General features: G+C 38.7%; 1 protein-coding gene across 1 annotated transcript; it reads right to left on the bottom strand.

Moving 5' to 3' along the window:
• Positions 1-1,977: 1,977 nt before the first annotated feature.
• On the bottom strand, positions 1,978-26,094 carry LOC135748769 (insulin receptor substrate 1). Its single transcript, XM_065267054.2, has 3 exons — positions 25,462-26,094; positions 18,855-22,043; positions 1,978-4,956 (listed from the first exon to the last, which is right to left on the bottom strand). The coding sequence occupies exons 1-3, from the start codon at positions 25,811-25,813 to the stop codon at positions 4,949-4,951; spliced, it is 3,549 nt and encodes a 1,182-aa protein (XP_065123126.1). The 5' UTR covers positions 25,814-26,094; the 3' UTR covers positions 1,978-4,948.
• Between the last annotated feature and the right edge of the window lie 623 nt (positions 26,095-26,717).

Genomic DNA, 26,717 nt, shown 5'->3' with positions numbered 1-26,717 from the left:
TGTGTGTGTGTGTTCACAAATGATGCAGATGTACCATCTGCTTGAGCATACATTCCATTTACGTTCATAATCTTGCTATTAACCAATTGTTATTAACATAAACTTAATTAGATTACCTGTGGTTAAGTAGTGTTTAAATAAATTTTTTCTTGCAATATTAATCATCCTCTACTGTTTATAAGAATTGTATGACACTACTGTGTCATCATTTAACACCTCTATTTTTAAGAATATAATTCTTTCCATAGGCAGGTACTAAAGGAACAAGACATTAGACACAAAGTAAGTAGAAATTGGGACTATTGCCTAATTCACAAAGCTAACAAAATTATTTATAACAAAATTAAATGATACTATAATTATTATATATAGTCAAATCTGTAACCTATTTATGATCATTATTAACTGTTAATTACTTTTAAAAATATATATTTAGGATAAAATACTTCAATTTACAATCCTATCTATCTGTCAGTTCTGTGTATTTAGGTCAGATTCGCCACACCACTAGATGGTGGTAAAACTCCATGTCCATGATTTCTAACGCGTTAACACGTGATTTACGTGTTAACACGCACTTACGCGTTAACACGTAGTGCGTGTTAACACGTGATTTACGCGTTAACACGTAGTGCGTGTTAACACGTATTTTCAACATGTTTTTTCCCTATTGGCCTTCCATAGTTCGACTTCATGCGGCGCTGCTAGAATTGACAGACGAATGACGTCGAAGTACCGCGAGAGCGAGTCGATATTAGAGTTCTCCGTATGATTTCTCGAATCGCGCTCACGGTACTTTTACGTCATTCGACTGTCTGTTCTTCCGGCGCCGTATGAACTTGAACAAGCCTATTGTCTGTGTGAACCAACCAAATATTACTTTGTCTTTTTTTAGAAACATTTAAGAGCAAAACTTATTCGAGAATCTTATCTTATTTTATTTTATACTTATAGCTAAACACGCATTTATTGTAATATTGATAATTAAACTCAAAAATCATTACCATGAATGATTTTATGGTAAGTATGTAATAAGCAGAACAATACGAATGCAGTATATTCGAGTAGGCTAGGCGTATGTAGTCAAAAAATTGCAATCTGTCTGAATCTCTCTGTGCACTGCTCAAAAACCAATATGTTGTTGATGTTTTACCCCACATTAACCACATGGTGTCCTCAGAGGACCAACTTTGCTACCCATACACACTGAATGATGAGTGTTTGTGTCTTCCCGTGCGGGGGATGTGGTGGTAGGGGTAATGGCTGCGTTGGAGTATCGAGAATGGGCTGAAAAACACAAGCAGACGCTGGTACTCACATTCGTGTCTATTGCCATCATGCGCCTGGCTGGTGGCATATCCTAGGAAGTGATTTCAGAGGCGGGTGTCTGTCTAGACACTTGCTTGTGCGCGCGCACACACATACTTGCATATGTGGCTTATGGGGAGTCTCTATAGGCAAAATATTTTATACTGTAAAAACTGTATATTCTATCACACCCCCCTAACCGAACCTTCTTAGACAACTTTAATGTATAACAAAATACTACTTATCTATTTGGTTAATATTAGGCTACACATTCCCTTATGAAAACTAACCATGTTTTTCTGTCTAACCATGTTTTTTTTTGTGCATATTTATTATCACAGGCTGGAAAAACGATGGTTTTACTACACGCATGTTTTTTTGTCATTTTGTAGTAGCATGGTTTAACTTATAGTAACATGGTTAATTTTCATAAGGGTCATTAAACACATTTCCAGGGAAACCACATAAGCACACACATGCATGAGCACTCACTCACGGCTATATTAAAAAAGACACAAGACACTCGTTTTAGTTCTCTCATTCGTTATTCATCTTTGTCCATAACATGGAGTGACACTGTCTTTATCACAGGCAATATTCATTAAGGAATTTTAAAATTGAACAGACATTTCTACTATAATACCTTACAGCCTCCCATACCCACCCGAGCCCAACATTTCCCTTTATTCACAGAACTGTACAGAAGCCCACAGCCTAGTATCTTTCTTATTAAACCCCTTTATACAACATTTTTCAAAGCATTAGATACACAGAAAAACATCTGCTTAGTAATTTTACATAGACCCCTGATTGTGCATATCATACCCTTTCCCCAACAACTGGCAGGTACTAAAAACAATAAAGGATTTATTTTGTATTGTTCTTTATTCTTTTGGACTATATATACATAGTCCTTAGTTACAGTATACATATGACCTTGGCTGTATTTCTATATCACGTAAGTACCATGTTAATGTTTTCTGAAAAAAGTCTGGGTACATACAATTTTCTGCATCAGACTATAAAATCATCAATCTGGAAAAGAAAAATCTCACTGTTTTTGAATGCAGAATCTTCAAACACAATTCACACTTGTCTAGAATAAAAAGCATATTTTACAGCTGCCGGGTATTAAAAAGAGCTAATATAGACAATAAGGCAATTAAAATACAGTAAAGACATGGAAGAAGCCGAGTTGGAATGATGGATACACACTCATACGCACTCACACATGAAAAACCATTTCATGTTTAAGACGCATTCTTTGTTTTTTATATAATGAGGTGGATTGAAAAAGGCCCATGTCCGATTACAGAGGAAAACAAACAAAGAGGTAAAACTCTTAAGGGGCAACATTTAAGCCCACCCTACAGTACGCCATCATAATCACCATCTGCTGCTGTTCTGCTAGTTTAATCCTAAATATAGACTATGAGGTAATGTGGATATTTGTATTTGTTTGAGTGAGATGTGTGCATGTAATCTAATCAATGATAATCATTGTATAGCCAAAGTTATGTGAATAATAAATATTAACACTGTGTAACAAATGTCACCTGTATTAAATGCAAAAAACAACTGCATGTCACCTGTATTACATATTAAGTAGCATGTATATAATATGCATAACATAGAAGAGGCTCTTATTTTTACTTGATAGAAAAGGCATTCATATAAGCACTATAAGGCTTCATAATGTAGATTCCTTTTAACTGAAGGCAGCTGTTTCACTATGTGAAATATGACTTTACATTAGCATATAAGTGATAGAAAATACGCAGATTGTGCAGGCAAAAGAGAAAAATATCTGTCACTAAAAATCTGTTATTAAAAAGCAGAAATGTTTTGCTTTATGAGATCACTCATGTTGTTCAGTGCATGAGTGATGATAGTGTGTGATTTATGATTTTGGCACTAAAACAGGATCTTTTTACACAATATAAATTAAACAACACAAACTGAAACTGGATATATAGAAAACTGCAGAAGCCATCAAAGTTAATAATAGTCAAAACAAGTGCTTGAAAATATATATTTTTAAATTATTAATACGACTGGTGCTATGCTTTTAGCAATGTTTCAAAAGAGATACCACTGTCTAGACGGCATTTAAAGACCCTGTTCCCTTGTTACTCTTACCTTTAAACAGACAAAAATGAATGTTAACATGAAAGAAGCGGACACTAAAAGCACATTCATTATCACAGGTTGAGTTAACTATGTGAGTATCTTTGCATATAACCCAGCAGAGGTGTAATAACATCAACAGGTCATGCAGAGAGAAATCTGATGACAGATATTAAGTGTCTGGCCAGGTGTGTGTTTGTGTTTAATTTATAGAGTAGACTGTAGGTCAGTCTGCTGATATCCAAACTGTAATTGCATTTGAGTTAGGCACATTTAAAATCTTAATGTGTCTGTGTGTGCAAGACTGAAGTATACTGGGGATAGCATTATGCTACAATAAAATGTTTTACTACCGTGGCTATATAAAGACAATTCTTATAGTATTCTCTCTCTCTCTCTCTCTCTCTCTCTCTCTCTCTCTCTCTCTCTCTCTCTCTCTCTCTCTCTCTCTCTTCTCTCTCTCTTACACACACTGACACTGAATTTAAATTCAATTGAAGAGAGAGATCAGATTTTTGACAAATTTTGTGCTCCAGCCATCTGATGCCACCATGCTCAGATTAACAGTGGATGTATTTTTATATAAATATGTGTGTATCTATATGTGCAATGAATAGGTGTATTTACCAATAGTGTTTAATCAGATAACAATGTATGTATTTAGTTTTAAGTTTTTGAATGTGTTTTTGTCCAGCTATCTTTTAATGAAATGAGGCACACCACGGCTGAAACTTGCATGCACACACACATACATGTACGAGCGCACGCACGCACGCACGCACGCACGCACGCACGCACGCACGCACACACACACACACACACACACACACACACTATAACACAGTAAGGCAATGTGATTAAGCAAACTATACCAAATTAAAGCTCTTTATCCTCATCATCTCTTATTCTCGCATTCTTTAACACCTGCCTCTCAACTTGTTCGGGATACACAACACATGGGAACACAAAAGAATGAGCAAAGCAAAACAAAGAATATGAAGCATTTTTCTTCTACTGAGCACATCGAGACCTGTGTAAAAATGGCTACAATCAAAAATGAGGCACTTTGTTAAAAACATATTCATGTAGATAGATAGATTTTGTAAAATAATATTGATGTCTGCTAAATATAGTTTTATTCATTATTATACTATTTAACATCTGTCTTACAATACTTTAAAGATTGTGGTAGAGGAAAAATGAATATCATTGGCTCCGGGTTGGCAGTCAGAGTTGCAGTGGCCCTTCGTGTCTGGCTGAAGGACGTGTCTGTCTCAGTGTTCTCTAGCGGAAATGACCAACAGTCTTTTGGCACACGTTACATGTTATTTCGATTGGACCAATGAAAACAAATGAGACTATGTGTTATTATGAGGCAAGGGCAGTTATGTCTCTGCTGAGGGATTTGGGCAATCGCACAATTTTTCAGTTCACATCAGGTGCACACAAACACTCACGCAGAAAGGACAGGTGCTGACTGGTTCTCCATCATATCTTTAAGTACAGGAACACGTTAACAATCTGCAAAGAGACAGAGAGAAATTCTTGGTTAGGCATCTTTTAGAAAAACACAATAATTGTTAACTATAAGTGGGCAAAATTGCTGCTCATTGAGGACACATAAAAACAACCAACCACTCCATGTTAAGTGTACAATGTCTATGGACACATTTCATCTTTGGGTTCACCTTTCAACTGGGGCTAAAATGACTGGGATGATAAATCAGTGTTAAAGCATGTCATTAAATCATTTAAAGGTGCCAAAGAATGCATTGATAAAATAAGTAGCATTTTTCTCTGATATCTACACAGAATGTATGTGGCTTTATTAAGTGCAAAAAAATCCATAAAATGTTTTTCATGTCCATTTACAACTCTACGATTTGTTTATTTGAAAGGGTCATGAATAATAATGTTGAGCTCTGCTCTGATTGGCTGTTTCTCAGAGCAGCTCATTTGAGTAGCTCTGTGTGTGTGTGTGTGTGTGCAAACAGATTTTATGTTTCAGCCTGTATCAGACGAAGATACAGAATTTAAGGAATAATTAATTGTTTGGAATTGATTTGGAAATGGACATTTCAGAGTAAAGTTTGTTTTTTTCAGTATGGACCTGCAAAACAAAACTTTAGCATTGTTAAAACACTGTAATTAATTTGATGTGTAAGTTTATATTGGGGGCATACATCCTAACTGTAATGTCACAGTTGGTGTTATGTGTTAAATGCTTATCTGAAGTGGACAGGTTCAGTAACCAAGAGTGCTGACTACTCTAACAGTTGGATAGTTTATCATAGGCTAGTTTCTTATTTCTTCTTAACTGTCAAACATGAAATTTAAGTTTATTACATTTCAAAGTATTCATTTGCACCATAAATCTTGTTTTTTTTTTTTTTGCTGATGTACAACTGATATGATAAAAAGTTAAGGCAACAATCATAAAATTATATAATCTATTACTGAAAAAATTATGTTGGAGGACACATCGGAGGTCACCAGTGACAGCATATTGCTTACAATTTCCTACAGTCGCACTCTCATACTCTCAGTCAATGTTATAACAAGCAACATACCAGAGGATAACATAGTCACAAAGGCACCAATCCATTTCAGTTTAGTCTACAGACATTAGACAGCATGAGAAGATTCAGATATTAAGCACACATTCAAAGAGTGAAACACATACACAGCAAAAAAACTTAATAGGCAGCAATAATACGGACCATTTACGAGATTTTCTGTGTTATTTCTCTATTAAAACAGGTCTCATGGGATCTCTGTGTATCTGTCTAGACCCGTTTCCTTTACTGCGTTTTTATTCACTGGCATGTTTAAGTTTTCTATTTTTGTCCTTTTGACTGCCAGTATTGCTGCGTGTGCATTTACACAAACCTGCTGTCATATTACATGTGACACACACACACACACACAGTGTCTAAATGCACTAAAAGGACCAGACATGGTCACAGTCAAAGACATAGCAGCATGAGAACAGCCTACACTCCGGTCAGAAGCACCTCACACACAGTGAGCACACTGTAGACATTCCACCATGTGTGAAAGTGTGAGTATGCTCACAAACACTGCAAATATTTCACCCAACAATGACTCCACTCTGTCTGTGCATAGTAATACCAGGGTCATTCTCAGGAAACTGTGCCATGTGTCCCAAAAAAAATTGTTTTTAGTTCTGTAACCACCAAAAATATAAGATTTTAATAAAAGATTTGGGATTCTGTTGCTCTCTATTTTGACTATGCGGTTACATGCTTGCAACATTGTAACCAAACCTTTGAAACAAAACACCTTGTGATGTTCCTGCAGTGCAGAAGGTGATCCCAGGTAAAATGTATATATCATGAATGCACTGTAATATACAATGCTTGTAAATGTTTGCAAATGCATAAATGTGATGGCTACTGCTGCTTATTTTATTTTTGGACTGATGTTGATGTTGGACCGGGTCAAACAAAACATGTTAATTATTGGAGCCATTGCAGAAGTTACAGTTTTTTTCGATTGCTAAACGCCAGTGGGCACAACTGGAGTCACATGTGCAAAACTCTAACTACAGTCTGCACAGCAGCAGTTCATGTGGACCAAACTCTAGTTCGTTTTTCATTGCTTGAACACAGTTTTCAAAACTTTACACACTTATTCCATGACTTTAATCACAACCTGCACAACACTGTGGATTTACAGCACTTTGTTCAAATGCTAACACACTGCTGTCAAAACTGTGAATCACACATTCAAAACACAATTGATTTCAGCATTGTGCCTTTCAAACACTGCTGATTGCAATTTCATATAAATATAAATTCCAATTTCATATATATATTTCATTTATAAATAATATTACCTTTCATGTACTTTAAGTTTCTACCTTTTTTCTCATTACTGTAATTCCGTAAATTACTACAGACAACTGAAGCAAACTGCTAATTTTCATTTACCCTAAAAAATTATGATGTTCTAAAAAAAATATTGTGATAAATCAATAAATAAATCATTCTTTAAAGAAAACATTACTTGGTGTGACATCACTGAAATTGTTAAAACTGTAAAGATATAAAGTTAGTATTTTGTGTATTGGTGTTTGCTGTTAGTGTTTTTCCTCTCAGTGTGTTGTGAGTGACAGTGTGTGTTATCTCAGTGAGGGTTGTGTTTAGTGTTTGGCTGCACGGAGCTGTTTTGAGCCATATGTTAAGAGTTGTGCTCAGGTGACTTTTGGTAGTGCAGACTGTAGTTAGAGTTTTGCACATGTAGCTCCAGTTGTGCCCACTGTCGTTTAGCAATCGAAAAAAACTGTAAGATTACACATCTCATGTGAACTGGAGTGAAACTGATCCAACAACAGTCCTCAACAGATTAAATATTCAAGTAAAAGGCATAACTAAGAATCACAAATATCTTTGTCTGACTCTCCATCCTAAATTAGTGGCTCTTTCTACTAACAGACCAATACCTACATTTACATTTATTCATTTAGCAGACGCTTTCATCCAAAGCAACTTACAAATGAGGGAGCATTTAACATTTGGCCTGAATACCACAATTACTGAAGAGAGAAGGAGAAAGTGACAAAGACAGAGAAAGAATGAAACAGACAAAGAGACATAAAGGGAGAGACGTGTGTGTGTGTGTGTGTGTGTGTGTGTGTGTGTGTGTGTGTGCACGCTGTTGGAGAGAAAAAGATAATGTGTTTGGATCAGTGTTTGTGTTTTAGAAAGTGTTTAAAAGGAAAAAAATGTGATAGATAAGGTTATATAGATCAGCGAGAGAGACCTTGCCAGGCAAAATGTGGCATACGCTTGAATCGCTATGCAAGAAAATGGGTCTTTGAATTTGGGTATGTGCGGGCAGCGGCTGACTGCGGTATAAGACAATTATATTTTGGTTAGATTTATTAGATCTGGTGTTTTTACACTGCCAAGATGCCACAACTAAGTGGTGTAAATACAAAGCATTTACACCAATGATTTAAGCCAGATTTACCTTACTGTATCTGCCGCTCTCACATCCTGAAAATATCTAAACGCACACATTATAACTGTCTTTCTGTTTTTTTTTACAATATCCATCTAACAATATCCCACTCCTGCTCTAAGTGTGTACATATATATATTTATATATTTGTGTGTGTGTGTGTGTGTGTGTGTGTGTGTGTGTATGTGTGTGTGTGTGTGTGTGTGTGTGTGTGTGTGTGTGTGTGTGTGTGTGTGTGTGTGTGTGTGTGTGTGTGTGTGTGTGTGTGTGTGTGTGTGTGTGTGTGGATGGTTTGTTAACAGCAGACAGATCAATTGGCACTGCTCTCCGTACACCCACTTGAGTTAACCATAATCTCTCTGCAGACAAGCACCTACCCACTCACACACATCCATATTCTCTCATTCAAAGTCACAAATACACACAAACACATAAATATATGTATATCTATGTCTGGCTTTACACTGAAATTATGATTTTAATATTTCACACGGGAATTCACAAGTTCACATGTTTATAAAGCTGTTTACTAGGATGAAGGTAAACTTATTAAGCATGGTGTCTTAAAAAGCTCAACACAAGATCCAACTTATACAAATAAATAGAAATAAAAATGGAGTAGTTATAAAAACCTAGTATTTTAATTGATAGGATGAGATAAACAGTCTCAGGTCTATTTTTTCTCTTAGACCCCCCCAAATATGGGTTTATTACAATATTAGTCTGCAATGCATCACCCTAATGAGGTTTTTTCATGATAAAACACAAAACACAATTGTATTTTTTCTTTAATTTAAAAACTGTTCTACGATTAATTTACAACATATTAATATAATGTGGGATATTAGGCAGAAATGTGTATAGTAGCCTAAATTATTACTGCTTTTTGCATACACCCTATAAACTGCTGGGGTAAAAAAGGGACGAGCTGAGCCCCTTGGATTGTAATTTTACCTATTTTGGAGAAGTTTTAACCATTGTTGGGTCCCATTTGTTTTCACAAATTATCTGCCAAGCAGTCCAAACAGTATCACAGTTCTTTCTGCCATTCCTTGTTTGTTCTTTAAGATTTTAATTGCCGTACATTAAAGGAATACCTATTTCATTGCTAAAAACAATGTCATTTTGTGTATTTGGTAAAATACAATGTGTCCGTGTTGTTTATGGTTAAAAAACACATTATTTTCCGCATTTTTGTAGCTCCAGATTTCACATTCTTCCTAAAACACACTGATCTTGTACAAAACTCACGATTTGAAAATCGCTGAGTCCCTGTACGTTATGATTAGGCCTGAATAACTCTGACGTCAGCCGGAATGTGGTGCTCCTTACCATGTTTAAAAGATTTGGTCACAATGCAATGCTAACAGGAGTTAACTTACAGGCTGACCGTGGGTACACACCAGCCGCGTTTGAGGCATCAAAATCGTGTCTACCGCGTCTAGTTTGCCGCTTGAACATTCTGAGTTTACTAGCTTCATTCGCGCATGAAAGCCTCACGTGAAATTCTAGTCATCTAGACCAGTGGTTCCCAAATCCAGTCCTCGGGACCCCTCTCCCAGCATGTTTTAGATTTCTCCTTATATGAAACACCTGATTCCACTCATCAGGCTAGGCTGGAAGGAGCCTGATGAGTGGAATCAGGTGTTTCATATAAGGAGACATCTCAAACATGCTGGGAGGGGGGTCCCCAGGACTGGATTATGGGAACCACTAATCTAGACTTTCACGCGGAATTTTGCGTCATGGGAGGGGCTTCTGCGAATCTGTTCGCTTTCTGTAAACACGTCACTACTAGAGCAAGTTCCTGGTTGCTTAACGTGGCAAAGTTTTCAACTCGCGCATTTGCCACGGAAATGCTCAATTTGCACCATTCGCGTGGACTAGACGCGCAAATGAGGCGGAATCGCGTCTAACGCTTCGCACTAAACACCTCATTTGCGCCGCGAGACCTCCAGACGCGCGTCAATGTGTCTTCATATTGACTTAAAGGGACACAAGGAAGCATTTTTATGTTAATAAATCATCTTCGTAAGTCGGTATATGGTTAAATGACTATTACCGGACGAATGAAGACTCTCTCGCCCGCCCCTACCGTCTGTAGGAAGAATACCCTACTTGCAAGTTCGCTGTATCCGACCCGGTGTCCTTCAGTCTCGCAAAGTCTCAGATATCACGAGAAGCAGGATCACTTTACGGCAAACAACACAGAGGCAGGCGAGCTAAACACGGCTAGCGATTGTTGCAAATGGCAGAGCCGGGGAAGAAGCATCGAAAACCCTTGACGGAAGGGAAACATAACTGGATTGGAAATAAGCTGATAAACTTGGTTCCAAGGGGGGAGGGACAACAGTTTGTTTTTACGACAGTGTGTTTGAAAGCATTTACTTTCAGACACTAGGGGAGCTCGTAGAGAATAATTACGCAGACTTGCCTGGTTTCCCTTTAACATTGAAATCACTCGCGCTTGACGACTCTACCGTGGCTGGTCTGAACGCAGCATGAGTCTAAACCGGGATGGAATTATGATAATGTCGGTCTTGTCTACATCAACAGGGCCAAGAAGTAAACGGTTGCCTACAATCCGTGTGTTTGTTGTAGTCCAATAAAAGAGATTTACGTTGAAGATGATAACTCGCGTAATCGTTTACTTTGGGCTACGTACCTTTTGCATATCGTGAACATGTACTTATACACACCAAAGGAAATGTACAATCGTAAATCGGACCATAGGGGCTCTTTAAGGAAAATATGCAAAATGTGCAATGGAGGTTTTCACAAGGCATCAAGGCCTTATTTACATCACATCCTGATTTCTGAATTGTCTTTATCTGGTTAGCTTTTGAAAGAGGATTGTAGAATGCTCTGACTAGCTGGAAAGCAAGGCGGGTGCAAAGCAAAATGTACACTGCTGGTATATATATATATGGGTATCACCAGGTCTGGTGATGCTCATATAAGCGGTGTACATTTAACACTAATGATTTTGCTGTGTGCCTTATGTGTTGGACGCAGCCCTTGACTAGCAGGTTCAGGTGTATTTGGATACGGTGAAGAACAGGCCCATTCTAAATGCAGAAATGTAAAATTTATACTGCGAAAAATTATTTTTAAAACAGCTGGCATGCAGGTAGTAACTAAAGCTACAGGAGCAGATGGTAACAAGGCCCTTGACTATCACGCTGGATTTTAGACCTGTGCGGATCTCGACCTAATGAGTTTGTGTGTGTGTGTCGTATTGCTATCGACATGGAGAAGATTGGAAGTGAATATTTGGCTGACAGGGAGTCCGAGGGACAAAGACAGACAAGCAGGGGTGAGAAAAGGAACAACACTCTCATTAGTATCACTAAGGAAACCAAACGAATGAGTCTTCCTTTGACGTAGGAAATATCGAAAGTCCAAAAATAAGCATCAAACCTTTTCACTTAAACTACAAAAGCATGAGCGATCCAAGATTTTTTCTGTCATAGAAACCTCTAGGCTTGAAAGAAACCAAGCTTTAAAACATTAAAATATAACTTTCAAAAGGTCAAGAAAGAACATATGAAGATTGCTGATGCAAAAAAAATGAGATGATGATTGTAACAGAATAATCTCAACACATATTATGCGTTCATCAAATACTTTCACATCAAATCTGCTTACTCCCGCCTTCAGGCTATTTAGAAATACCGTTTTTAAGTCAGAATACACAAAGAGTCTGATAAAAAATGCTAATTAACAAGAAATCATGCCAGACACACCTAGCAGGGTTTTGCATCTGAACTCTTCATATATTAACAGTGCATTTAAAAAAAGTACAAAGTGCATTCAGAGTCATTATATATACAGTATAACAGATGGTGAAACGGGACCAGGATGGTCATTGCCAGTGCAAGTACATACAGTACTAAACTCAAATATAAAAAAATATAAAAAATAACTACTACTAATAAAACACTACAACTAATAAAACAATATATAATTTATCAATATATCATTTATTTATTTATTTATTAATTATAATCAATTATTGGAACATACAGGTAATATATCACTGACATGCTGTAACATCATAAAAGTACTAAAAGCAGCTTTTTATAAAATGAGTTTCCATGTTGAGTGCAACTGTGGCTGTCAAAAAAAAAGGCTATTATGTGCTATATAATTGTGCTATATTTCACATTTTCTTAATCAATTTGACAGTTTTCAGTGAGGAACAGACGACTATTTATTTCAAGGGCGTAGGTTTGATTCTGGCATTGGTGGGGACATAAATAAAATGGTTGCATTGCAAAAACTGTTTATCACCGTTTACTTGACATAAACAACAGACAACTCAGTATGCACTTTACTCAGTAACATCTGACTCACCACCCCCGGCCATCCCAAATTTATAATAAACAATTTGTTATGTCCTAGAGCCTAATAAACAGTAACTGTGTAAGTCTTTGTCAAAAAAAAAGAAAATCACATTGTAAGATATAACCATATTTACTTTATAACAATGAAGAATATGCGATTAATATTTAATTCTTAATTTAATTTTGCCAAAAAATCCCAGTGTTGAAGTTGGTATGTATATCATGCTGTTTCCTGAACAACGTTTATTAACGTTTCTGTAGTTCACATTAAATCTTCTTTTCATTAACAGACAGTTAATCAGTGTGAAAAAAAAATATTTTAAGTTTAAAATGCAACCTTACATTATGTCTACATCTGTGCAAGTAATGACCACAGTGCAGTAATGTAAAGTATTCAGCAATCATGACATGAATTCATGTTTTTACCATGTTGGGGTTATTTTCTTTCATGGATTAGGGACCCCCTAAATAACCTTGCTACCCCATTTATAAAAGGTTGACAAAAGTTTGCAACTCCTCAGGTTAACATGGGATTGTCGTGTATTGGTGAAAACACTGTCCTTGAATCATTATGTGACACAACTTGTTCCGTATTTTGTGAATGAAACAGTTACAGTGGGTATAATAATACTTTCTTCCTCACTTACCTGTAGCCCGAATAATCACGCGCGTCTTGTTGAGTGAACTTTGGCGCGTTGTACAAAGTGAAACCATCCTATCACACGTAGCGAGTAAAGACAAGCCCATAAAGTGATGTGATTTAGAGAGGCGGGACTCAAGAAATGCTAATCCAATCATATTAGCAATGTGATTAGAGAGGCGGGACTAAAGAAATGAAAAGCCAATCATATTAGCGATGTGAGTTACGGAGGCGGGCATTGCAGAGAACGAAAGCTGTTAACCGTTTGTGTACCACATAGAGCGTCATTTTTACAGAACGGGATTGCAAAAGATTTCTAGTCTCATTTAAATGATTCCTGAAAAAAATATAATAAGTAAAAAATAGAAAACACAAGAATAAGAAGGACATTAGTGGTTATATATAAATACAGATTAATTGTTTGGTCGAAATTGTTGCTAGGGACAATTCAGTCTTCCCTGAATATTGCTAGGGACATGTCCCTAGCGTCCCACCCTAAATCTACGCCCATGATTTATTTGCTTTCTTTGTATGCAAACAAAAACATTCCCGTGTTTGCATGTAAAACGCAATAGTTCTACCAAATAATAGATGATATTTTTTTCCACATGCTTTTTAAAAATATTTGGAGCTTGCCATGCCAGTTACAATTCACTTTTTGATTGAGAATCAATGCTCCACGCAGTGATGATGTATTTCTGGGGGGCTTTGAATTTCTGTGTAATACAATGAAATTACAATTGTCTCTTATTAAATAGATTATGCTTTACCAGGTCCAATAAAGTTGTAGTCAGATGTATACTACAAAGACTTTCTAATGCAGTTAATAAATCTGAACAAAACAACAAACAAAGCAAACACACACAAAAAACGACGTAGGATCAGCAGATGAAAGCAGCTTACGAAGGGAGAGTTGTACAAAAAACATGCATATAAATAAATCAAAACGTAAAAAGTGGACTATTCTAAACAAATCCAATCCCGAATCCCATGAAGTATGTTATACTATAGGGTTACACTAGGATGAATTTGATTATAGTTTCACCAATTTTATTCAATATAAAACCACAGCTGGGTTATGTAAGGAATAACTGCAATTTAGAGCACATACACAAAACACATATGAAGAGCTCAGATGCAAAACTCTCCAAGTGCGTTTGCCAACAAAACAATATTTATGAATGGCCTGAGGCCGGGATTAAGCAGGTTTAAAGCGAAAGTATTTGATGAACGTATAATACGTGCCAAGAGCATTCTGTTAATATAATTTTTGACGGAGGTGGCGTTAAACGGCTTTTGCATCTGAGCTCCTTATATGCAGCCACACATTAATGTTGATGTGAGTAAAGACCTGTCTTTCAGCTCCACTATAAAGGAATGTTTTCTCATTTGGCCTGCTGATGGGTCGGCTAGATTACAGCTCCTATGACCCACAGCAACCTGTTCGTCTAGACAGCTCTTGGTCGGAGCAGATTCCCTCCTTAGCACCACTGGGGTGACTGGGTTTTTATGAGGTAAAGCCTTCAGAGCGTCACTTTGAGTCACACAATACCTGCATTGACGTCTAATTCGTTGTCTGTCTCTTTAAATCTATCTTTCTTTCTCCATCTAGTCTCAACCTTACTGTCTTTCATAGGCCAAATACTCTTACACTATTGTTTTATGCTGTGGTGCCTTTCAAGCACTTAAAACATTTTCTTTGTCTTTCAAGCTGTTTGTCCTACACAATTTCCAGCCCAGTTTTTTCATCAGCATGCTCTCTTTTTTTCTGCTGGTAAGCAGTTAAAAAGCTGGTCTTCTGGATGCTTATCAAACATAGCACACAACTAAATTGTACCTTAACATTTCTTTTGTAGGATGCCACATTTTTGTTCTTTCAATGTGAGGTAGTGCAAGTTACATAAAATGGGACATTTTCAATTATTATTTGGGATTGATAAGGCACCCACGTTAAAATGTGTTAAAAGAACACCCCAAAAACCCTACATAGCAACGCCCTAACAACCACCCACAAAAAAATTACAATACTATTGTAATGGCAAGGGCATACTAAAATGTTTATTAAAAATCTGTTTAAGCTGCAGTGTGTATTTTTGTGCCACAAACATTCCCGTCTTCTATTGTTAGGAAAAACAGATAATCCCGGCCCAAACTCACATAGCTGCTGTTTAAATAATCAGAGCAATGTTGGAGATACTGTACTGCAGAGCAGCAGTGTTTGTACTTTTCAAGAAAATCAATCTTTGAATGACTTCACTGCATACTATGCTAGAAAATCTTACACATGGCAGCTTCAAAAAGAAAAGTAGATTAGCTGCACTCTGCATTAAAGGGGACATACCATGAAAATCTGACTTTTTCCATGTTTAAGTGCTATAATTGGGTCCCCAGTGATTCTATCAACCTGGAAAATGTGAAAAACGTAGTAACTTAGTTTTGGAAAACCATTCTCTGCAAGCACGTGAGAAATAAGGTCATTGAAAATTGGATCCCCTTGTGATGTCAGAAGGGGATCTTATTTTAATAATATAACCCCAAGTTCGGCCAAAAATGATATTAAACCCATGATTTACTCACCCCCAAGCTGTCCGAGATGCATATGTCCATTATTTTTCAGACTAACACATTTTCAGTAATTTTTGAAAGTGTCTTAGATGTTTTATGTAATCAAATGCAAAGTTACGGGGTCCACTCTTTCAAGTACAAAAAATTTGCATCCATCCTTCACAAAATAAATCCAAACGGCTCCACGAGGATAAACAAAGGCCTTCTGAGGGTAATCCGCGTCGTTTTGTTGTAGAAATATCCATACTTAAAACTTTATAAATAAAAAAAAACTAGCAGGTAACGCCGCCATCTTAGGGTGTTTTCACATATGTTGGTGCGCACCAAGGCTAACAAGATATGGAGATAAACGATGCACGTCTTTGCGAAGTTTCTTTGCTTTAACGCGAAATTGCGCAACTGTTCTATTAAAAGCCCCTCTCACGGAGCCAGCACAAATGTTTGTGTGTGGAGGACAGCTGTGCATTTATAAAATAATCAGCTCAAACGTCCAGGAGACAGTGAATTTCTGCAACGGACCAAGATTGCCTTGTTTGTTGTTAACCCACAATATAACACCCGGCTCACGTCACGACGGAAGCCCAGTGGCTCAAACATGTGGAGAACTTATTGTAATTGGTTAAATTCATTCACACCATAGAAGGGTCGCACCAGAGTTTGGCAGCAGGCACTCCGAGACCACCTGTTCAGAGCGGTCTCGGAGCGGCCGTTTAGTGCGCACCAGAGTGCGGCTGTTGTGTTCACACTGACCCAAACGAACCGTACTCGGACCAACACGTCATTTGGGCCGACCTAAACAGTGTATGTGTGAAAACACCCGTAGACTCCTCTGTATTCAGGAGAGAGTAGTGTACGCACTTTACTTAGTGATGCAGGCTAAGAATTTCACAGAGCAGCAGCACAGAACCCTCCATAAACTGCATGCGCTCTCATCTTAAATGTGGATGCAACTAGGATGGCGGTGTTACCGGAAGCTAGTTATTTTCGTTTATAACGTTTTAAGTATGGATATTTCTACAACAAAACGGTGCGGATTACCCTCGAAAGGCCTTTTTTCATAATCGTGGAGCCGTTTGGATGTATTTTGTGAAGGATGGATGCACATTTTTTGGACTTGAAGGAGTGGACCCTGTAACTTCACATTTGATTAACTGAAACATCTAAGACATTTTCTAACTAAAAAAATGTGTTTGTCTGAAAAATGATGGACATATGCATCTTGGACGGCTTGGAGGTGAGTAAATCATGGGTTTAATATCATTTTTGGCCAAACTATCCATTTAATCTCCACTATCCAACCACAGCACTGCCATTTAGTGCAGAGAAAAAGAGAGAGAAATTTTGACAGCACAATTGAGTTTCAATTTCAACAAACCACCATCATTGTGATCAGTGTTTGCATTTCATCAGCTCATTTGCATTTTAAAGAACACCCCCAAAATGGCACATTTTTGCTCGCACCTACAAAGTGGTAACTTCACATACGTACTCTGGGGACACCAAAGATTTATTTTACATCTTAAAAAATTCTTGTGAAATGTCCATTTTAACATTATTTCAAACATGAACATGTTGAAGTACACTGAACTGAAGCTTGCGATAACCAGGAGCAAAATAAGCAAATTATCCTACAAAGACCAGATACTACACGCATCAGCTGTTTGATCACCAGCATGCTACTGGATGTTTAGTAAATTACATATGAAAATCACCCTTTATTATCAATTTCTAGCCTAAACAAAATGAATCAAAATAGTTGTTTGACTAATATTATCTCTAAGAGTTTGACTGAGAGTCTCTCTTTAGGAAATAAACTAAAGAGAATAAGATATAGAAGGTCAAGATGAGAAACTAAATATGAGAAATAAAGAGAAAGCAGGCAAGAGATGAGTAGCAGCGAAGCCTCATTTAGGAACATTTTCAGCAAGACTGAAGTTAAATAGCCATAATTATCTTCAATCGCAGTGAGTTAAATATACATGTGGATACAGGGCTGCTTAGAGGTATCCCTTTTAAACACATAGAGAGGCCACAAATATGCTATATTCTCTATCCACATACATCACAGATACAAACGCATGCCAGTACTCACAATCTCTACCATAAAACAAACCCAACAGCCTTAATGATCTGTCTTCAATACAGGAGTTGATTCTTTATCTATATCCCTAGTGCACTTATGACACCAGACACTGAGCTGTATAAATAAAAAACTAGACCTCTTACAATATTTATTATTGTTTATAACAAAAATAAGCCTTAAATATTTACTGTATATGACTTCCTTTCTTCAGTTGAACACAGACAAAAAAATTATTAAAAAGTGTCACATTATCTAACTGTATATGGAGGTCAATATGGCGAAAAAAGCCCATACATTCATCATAAAGTAATCCAAATGACTTGAGTGGTTTAATATATGCTTTCACAAGCTAAACGCTACGTTTGTGAGAGAAAACATTGAGTTTTTGAGTTTATTTCGCAGTTGATATGTCATGTATCCATGGCAACATGGAGATAAGTGCGGAAAGTTAAAATATTGCAGCATGTAGATAACATTGCATCTCATTGGTTGTTACATGAGTTTTGACTAGTTATTATATTATCCGGGTTTAATCACGAAACATGCAGAAACCAATATACATCATACTGAGATTGCATAAGGGAGACTTTGCAAATTCTGCTTCACTATTTCTTTTGAAATAAATATTGATTATCATTGTGAGCCTCGGTACAGCAGATTTACGTCTGTCATTTTCTACATGAATATATATGCTGTGAGTTATAAATAAAAAATAAATAGCAGAGCATCTAGGTCTTAATGAAGTTAAAAGGCAAGAGCAAAAATGTGAATCAGGTTTTGTAGTGTACTATGCTTTTACCTTTACTATCCTTCCTGCTGTTCTGATGGACTCTCATTTCTTCTGACTTGATGAAATCAATGCTGGCATATGTGTTGATGCCGGAGGTGGTGTTTCCTCCTGCCCCACCCAATCCCCCAGTCAAACCTCCTCCTACTAAAGGAGAGAAAAATGAGTGAGGACCAGAGGGTCCATCTACACTGGTATGAGAGTTCTCCCTACTGACTAAGTCCAAATCAATGTAGTTTAGGCCTTGCTCCAAGCATAAGGGTGAACTCTGGGCAGTGGGCACAGCTGCTGCTCCAGGGCTGGCACACTGTGGGGAAGTTGGCTGACCAGTGGCCCAGAGGTTACTCTCTAATCCTTGCTGTCTTGGTGGAGCACCATGGGGTGTTTCAGGAAAAGGACAAGGGGAAGCAGAGGGAGACAGGGGATGAGTTGGAGGCACCATAAATGTTTCTGAGCGGTGCCGCCTTCTTGCTGATGATTCTGCCCTGACTACTCGAGCACCCTGATCCACGTTTGAAAAAGCTTTGGGTGAAGAGAAATTCATGTTATGTTCCTGTTCCATGGAGGATGGCTGAGGCGTTTGACCAGGTTTTGGGGACTTTAATGTTGTATCTGCCCCTAATCCAAATTTCATCTCAGTATAGTCTGTAAAAGGAACAGCAGCAACATCTACAGATGTGGTAGCGCTGCTCTTCCTGAGTCCTATTTCCACTTTTTGCTCCATCTGAGGAGCTCTTGTGAGATCCTCTCTGACTTTGGGGGCAGGTTTGAAAGAGGACAAGGGAGTGTGTGAAGAATGTGAGTTACCTATGTCCATGTTCACATATTCCGATGATAAAGAGATTGAGGTGGCAAGGGGTGCTGAGAAGCTCCGTGGAAGGTTGGCAGTTGCACCATGACATGACTGTGGTCGGTGAAAAGCTCTTCGATGGCCTTGTGCCATGGAGTTCCCTGGTTCAACTGTACTCCTCCTGTTATGGCCTCCTTGCTCACCCTGATAGGCAATGCTTACATACTCTCCAGGATTCTGGGATGCAGTTGGCTGCAATGTCTCCCTGACTCTTGGCAGCGTGTTGGCTTTGGACATATCCATGACGAAGCTTGAGGACTTGTCCTTCCTCTGCTGTAAATGACCCTGTTTGTGGACACCTGGTCCACATCTCTGCTGGTGATGCTGTTGGGTAGAGACCTTGGGGTGAAGTCCACCCACCCTGTGTCCTGTGCCAGACCTATTTGCTCTTCCCACCCCACCTACAGACAGAGATAATGACCTATCTTCAAGGCTTTCACTGCTAGCTGAACTAGATGAGAAAGAGGATGAGGACAGAGAGAGCTGACCACCAACACCTGAGCCCACAGATGTGTCCCCTTCGCAATGGTAACCACCACGTGCAATCTTTCTTCCAGCTTCACCTCTACCAATACAAGCCCTGTCTAGATTATCCTCAAAATGGGTTGAAAGGGCGGTATGTTTGTATGAACGTGGCAGAGAAAAATAAGAATAGACCATCTTTGGCTGCAGTGGTTGCTGCTCTGGGTGTGATGGAGGTGTACTGCAAGCTGATCTGGCACTGATAGGTGACATGTTCATATAGTCACTGCCTGCCCGACTCTCCATGCTCCCTCTGCTACCCCAAATGCATCCACTAAGGCCATGTAAATCAGGTGAACAACTACTGTTTGGAGACATCATCATATATCCCTCATTGACTGGCTGTTGAATGTGCTGAGGGGGTGAAACACTACTGTTGGGGGTCATGGCCATGTATTCATCGCCACCCTTTGACACTGCATCTGAACCAGAAACGGATAGCGACAATGAAGCAGGAGGAGCTGTAACACCTGGTAACATAGACATGTAGCCACTTTCAATTGGGTTTTCAGGTCCCCCTTTAGTGCTAACACCTTTATTTGCTGAAGTGTCCTGCACTAATGATGTTGTAGTTGAACCCCCTGAGCCTCGGCGTGATGTGAAAGATTCTCTACTTGCACTGCGTGACATCACTGCATACTCCACTTCATCCTCCTCTTCCTCCTCTCTACGGCGCAGAACCAAGCGGTCCTGGGCAGAGGCAGGGGGTAAGGAAGCACGCTTGCTGAGCAGCCTGCGCTCAGCCTCGCACTCACGAGCAGACGACCGACGAAGAATTCTGCGTCCATGAGCACGTTTGTGAGAACCTTCTCGGTGTCCCATCAGGATATAATTAGCTCCACCTTCAACAAGAGCAGCAGAAAGCCCTGCAGCTAGCAGTGTGTGTTCACCAGGGCTGGAGCCATATTCATCAGAAGAACCATAATCACTGGGAGATCCTGACATGGACACTCTTTGGGGAATTCGAGCATAGGTGCAGATTGGGACAGTCCCAAAGGCAGCTCCACCTAACCCACACTCTGATCCATGCCCAGAGCTAGATGAGAGGCTAGGGGCTGGAGAGGGTGCAGGGTTAGGTGTGTACCGAGCAAGGCTGAGAGTTATTTTAGCCGGGGTGGGTGCTCGTGTGGGTTTGGGTCGCAGGGTAGGTGTAGTTGAGCATGATGACCCATTAAGACTTGGGCTTGTGCTGAGTGCTGTTGCTCTGCCCCCTCCATCCTCTGTTCGAGCCCCAATACTGGCTGTCCGTGACCTAGAGAATCCATGCCGTGGAATTGGGGATGTGTTGGTGCTATGAGCTACTCCAGGGGTTTCTGTTCTAGCACGTCTGGAGAAACCAACCTGGGAGGGTGGCAGATTTGGGTGGTGTCGTCTAGATGGTACACTAATAGGGTTAGAGGCAGTTCCTCCTCCACAAGTAACGCCAACAGTCTGGGATTTGCTTCTTTGTCGAAACTCTTCACTTAGAGCTTTCATGGCCTCAAGTAGGGTCTCATGCATGTTCTGTGCCACCACTGAATCCTCAACTTGCATCCAGAATTCTCCAGGTCCTGTCATTGCAGAACGACCCACTTCAATGAAAAAGAAGTTCTCTGAGTGGCCACAGCGTCGCACATTCATTAGTTGGAGGACCACAGCTGCAACATCAGAGTTTAGTTTGACAAAATTGACGGTTTTGTCTGTCAAACAAAGTCGGTAGATTCCAACCAGATTTCTGGCCTGGCCCAAACCTTTGGGCCAGACTTTAACCTGCCAGACCTCTTTAAAGGCAGGGCCTGGGGAAGGAAGTCCACCATCTCCTCCACTGCCACAGTCATCAGGAGTTTTACCTACAGGTAAAATAAAAATGTAGGCAATTGAATAACAATAATTAAATAATAAAAAATAAACATATACTGACATATACAGATAGACTTAACATTTACCTTTTTTTACATGATAGAATTTTATCTATTTATCTGTCTGTCTGTCTGTCTGTCTGTCTGTTTGTCAGTCTTCAACTTACTAATAGTGTGACAGGTAGTTAGGCTTCAGCCCTTCATGACCCTGCATACTCAGGTGAGAAAGTAGTACACTTCCATAATGTACCTTAATTGCTCTATTTTCATGCACTAATTTTGTACTCAATATACTAAAAAATGTTCTTAAAAACTTTTTAAGATGTTCTTAAAGACGACCTATTGTCATATTCAAAAAACAAGTGTAAGTGTGCATTAGTACGTGTTAATGATATGCAAAGGTACAAACCCCAAAGTAAACAATGACGCAAGTTACCGTCTCAGTATAAATCTCTTTTCTTGGACTACAACAAACATTTGTTTGTGATGTAGACAAGACCGACATTATCATAATTCCTCCCGCTTCAGGCTTACAGCCTATAAATTAACGTCTGTTAGCAACTGGATCTTTCAAACATGGTAAGGAGCGTCACGTTTCTGGCTGATGTCAGAGGTATTCAGGGCCAATCAGGGACACAGAGCTTTTCAAATCCGTGCGTTTCAGGAAGAGAGTGAAATCTGGAGCTACAAAAATGTATGGTATGTGGAAAATAATGTTTTTTTAACCATAAACCACACAAACACTTTGTATTATACTAAATACACAAAATAATAATATTATTATATCATAAGAAGTGTACTTGTTTGTGCTATTTTGAGAAACCATGAATTTGAACTAAAATGCACTTTTAACATACTTTATCTGTATTAAAAAATTTATTTAGTTAACACTTTTATTAAAGGCACACAAGGCAAGTCTGAGTATTATTTCTCTACTAGCTCCCCCTAGTGTCTGGGAGAAAATGCGTTCTATATCTAAGACTATACGAGACTGAAGGACACCGGGTCGGATACAGCGAACTTGCAAGTGGGGTATTCTTCCTACAGACGGTAGGGGCGGGCGAGAGAGTCTTCATTCGTCATGTAATGAGTCATTTAACCATATACCGACTTACGAAGATGATTTATTAACATAAAAATGCTGCCTTGTGTCCCTTTAAAGTGCACCTATTTCATTGCTAAAAAATATGTTATTTTGTGTATTTGGTACAATGTGTTCGCATGGTTTATGGTTAAAAAACATTATTTTACATATTCTGCTTTCCTCAAACACTCTGATTTTGTACAAAACTCATTGATCTGAAAAGCCCTGTGTCCCCAATTGGCCAGCTAATCTGTACTTTCTGATTGGCCTGAATACCTCTGACGTCAGCTGGAAATGTGACACACCTTACCATGTTTGAATGATTAGTTCACAATGCAATGCTAACAGGAGTTAACTTACAGGCTGTGAGTCAAAGCGGAAGAAATTATGATATGATTGGCGTGTCTACGTCAACCGGCCCAGAAAGTAAACTGTTGCCTCCAATCCGTGTGTTTGTTGTAGTCCAAGAAAAGAGATTTATGTTGGAAAAGATAACTCGCGTAATCGTTTACTTTGGGGTATGTGCCTTTTGCATATCATTACCATGTGCTAATACACACTTACACACCAAAGGAAATGTAAAATCTTGAATCGGACAATAGTTTCTCTTTAAACTTGAACCCGTCTTTCATACAAAGTTCCCTACAAGTGGTACCTAAATACATTTTTTTATATATAGTTTAGCATATTTTAGTTCATACGCATAGTGTCTCTGAATAAACACGGATAGTTACACTAGATGTTCTAAAGATTATCTTAAAAAGTACTAAAAAATAATTTTTGGCATATTAAGTACAAAATTAGTGTGCAAAAATAGAGTACTTGGAAGTGGATGTGCACTTCTTTTTTGCCTGGGTAGGACAGATGGGTTTAGAGAATGGATGCATGGACAGGTCGGATATCAATTGGTTCTTTTGTGTTTCATCTTGCATCTTAAATGTGTATCTTAAAGGTTTTTAAATGGAGAGATATTAGTAAGAGCTAATAATAAGCTTTCAGTTATAAACTAAATTAGAATATGTTGACACAAAGCTATACAATTACTTCACGTGTTAAGAATATGACTAATGTGTTATTTTGCACTAATTTAGTGTTTTTTTCTATCAAAACTGGAACAGAGCAAGGCACCATCCTACTTTCATTTCTCTATTGATGGTCTACGGATGAACAAACAAATTGGTTAAAAGCCACATGGGTGTGGGTAAATGATGACAGAATTTACATTTTGGGTAAACAATCCCTTTAATACAAAGAAGGCAATATCTTGCTGGTTGTAGTAAAACTTTGCAGATGGAGTAAATAGTTATTTCTGTTATCTATACAGTGTTCCTTTATATTAGGAAAAATGTTTCAATTGTTTATCCATGTTAACTCATAACCATATCAAATTAATAATATTAAATTAAATTATGCAATTAATAAATACATATTTCAAATGATGTGAGGTAAGCCACTTTATGGGTTCATGAACAATGTTAGTCATAAAACCCATATGACCAATTTGTGATTGTATTTTAAGGAGAGGGAGACCGTGTACTAGCTGGATACAAAACACGTCGGCCAAGTGAATCTATTATAGGAGCCTAAGGATACAAATGGCGAATATAACTAGTTATAGAAACGCTTGCTCGGCAACTAACGTCTATATAACATCACATTTGCTAGCCTGCTCTTCAACCCGACGGTCGGTTCATTCAGCGGTGGCCGGTGGGGTGGGGGATCACGTTCAACCACAACATAAGGAATATGGAGCTAGAGAAGACCCGTATTTTAATAAGCGCGCTGCTGCTGATGCTACTGCTGATGCTGCTCCCCACTCTGGCAGTAGCGCTATAGCTATGACATAAATGTAGGTTACACGCACAAATGTGTAGAAAAACAAAAACAGTCGTAAGCGCTGCAGCAGCGTCCGCTGCACAATGCGCCACTCTACGCATGATAGTAGTTCTGTAGAGTGACACGAGTAGGCTACAAAAAATCAGTGCTACTGTATCAAACGTCGCTATAAACAGTACAAATAAATATAATAATATGAAAGAATTGTATTTAACGCCTTACCAATCATGCATAGTAACCAATTGTGCCCTTTTAATACATTGTGCATCCACATTTCCAGGTGTGGTGGCTACATTAAACAGACGGGTGGGGTAGAACGTGCGTTTGACTCGACGTTTGCAAATATTGATCACCTCAAGGCAAGGGGGCTCCCATCAACACGCTCGTTGATGGGCAGGATAAGCAACCACAACCACAAATGTCTATGCTGCAGCATGTATGTGTATGACAGATTTATTTAAACCAGGGAACATTTAAAATTTGACTTACAGTCACATTGTAGATCCAGCATGGCCTGGTACCATTCGTTTTGGACCTCCTCAGTGTCCGCGGCTATGGCAAAGCTCTCCCCGCGGGTGTACAGCACTATCATGTGCTTGTTCTTTGAATCTGCCCGTTTGTTGATGTTGAAACAAGAGTCCAGGTTAACCGCTTTCTTTGGAACCGGTGACTTGCTGCGGAATTTCTTCTCGTTTTCGTAATATTCAAGTCTTGCTGGGCCCTGCTCCGAGGCAGCCCGGAGAACGAAAAAGCGCCGGTGCATAGATTTCTGCTTGCGGAGATAACCGCTTTTCCGAACGTCCTCGTAGCTCTGCGGCTCCATCGCCGCCTGGTTCTCCATTGCTGCGCGCTTTGCTTGTTTTTCCCACCAATGCCTACCGAATATCAGTGGTGTGTTTTATATTCGTTCATAATAGCAGCAGCAGCAGCTCCTTTCTCTCCCATCATGCAATTACACTCCCTCGAGGAGAGGCAGAATAAGCGCAGCTTGTTTTCCTCCTGGTCCAGCTTGTATGGATGTGGTGTGCACTGAGGATCCACTGACAGGCGTGCACATGCGGCATGCGACGTCTGCACTAGCATACAGTTCTGGTCTATATCATTGCAAGCGTACCAGAATTGTTTACTGTACAGCTCTACCCCGCACACTCGGATGCCCCCTCCCCTCCCTGCCTGTTTCAATAAAATTAATAAACCTGTTATTATTAGTACATGGTGTCAACACCGCAAATACGGGATTGGTTTTAGTGGTGTTTTGAGAATTATTTGAATTAGATTTCAGCATCGTCTAGGAATCAGTATGCCAGTTTTTGTTTATTCTTTAAATTGTCTATTTGTGAATTGGGCTATGGTCACTAGAAAGAGAAATTGGTTTTGAAATAATTATATTTGTTATTACAAAACGAATGCGATTATGCTTTACATAGACTGCCATTTTTTTAATTATTAAATGCGGAATCCCCTTCTCTACGGTCATTGGCAAGTCTCATGCGCTAGCGCATCCCCTTAAAGTGTGGTATTTGCGACATCTGTTGGCTTCCCATTGTAATTTCCTTGCGTTTGCGTAACTAGCTAATATTTGACATTTTACAGGTGTCTATAAACATTGATTAAATGAAATAATGTTAAATAAATTAATAACCATGAAGTAAAAAACGTTCATAGATAACTTTTTGTGTTTATTAACAAATATAAGATACAACAACAAATAAACAGTCTTCCAAGTAACAAAACAAAGTGTGGGT

Source organism: Paramisgurnus dabryanus, chromosome 5 (assembly GCF_030506205.2).
Source record: "Paramisgurnus dabryanus chromosome 5, PD_genome_1.1, whole genome shotgun sequence".
NCBI classification, from domain to species: Eukaryota; Metazoa; Chordata; class Actinopteri; order Cypriniformes; family Cobitidae; genus Paramisgurnus; species Paramisgurnus dabryanus.
The sequence above is the reverse complement of the archived record's forward strand: the minus strand, read 5'-3'. Positions and strand labels throughout refer to the sequence as shown.

Excerpts from the sequence above, each read along its gene's own strand:
- LOC135748769 (XM_065267054.2), bottom strand. The coding sequence starts at position 25,813 with ATGGAGAACCAGGCGGCGATGGAGCCGCAGAGCTACGAGGACGTTCGG. Across the intron at positions 22,044-25,461 it reads GCTGGATCTACAATGTGACT|GTAAAACTCCTGATGACTGT; the intron begins GTAAGTCAAATT and ends TTTTACCTGTAG.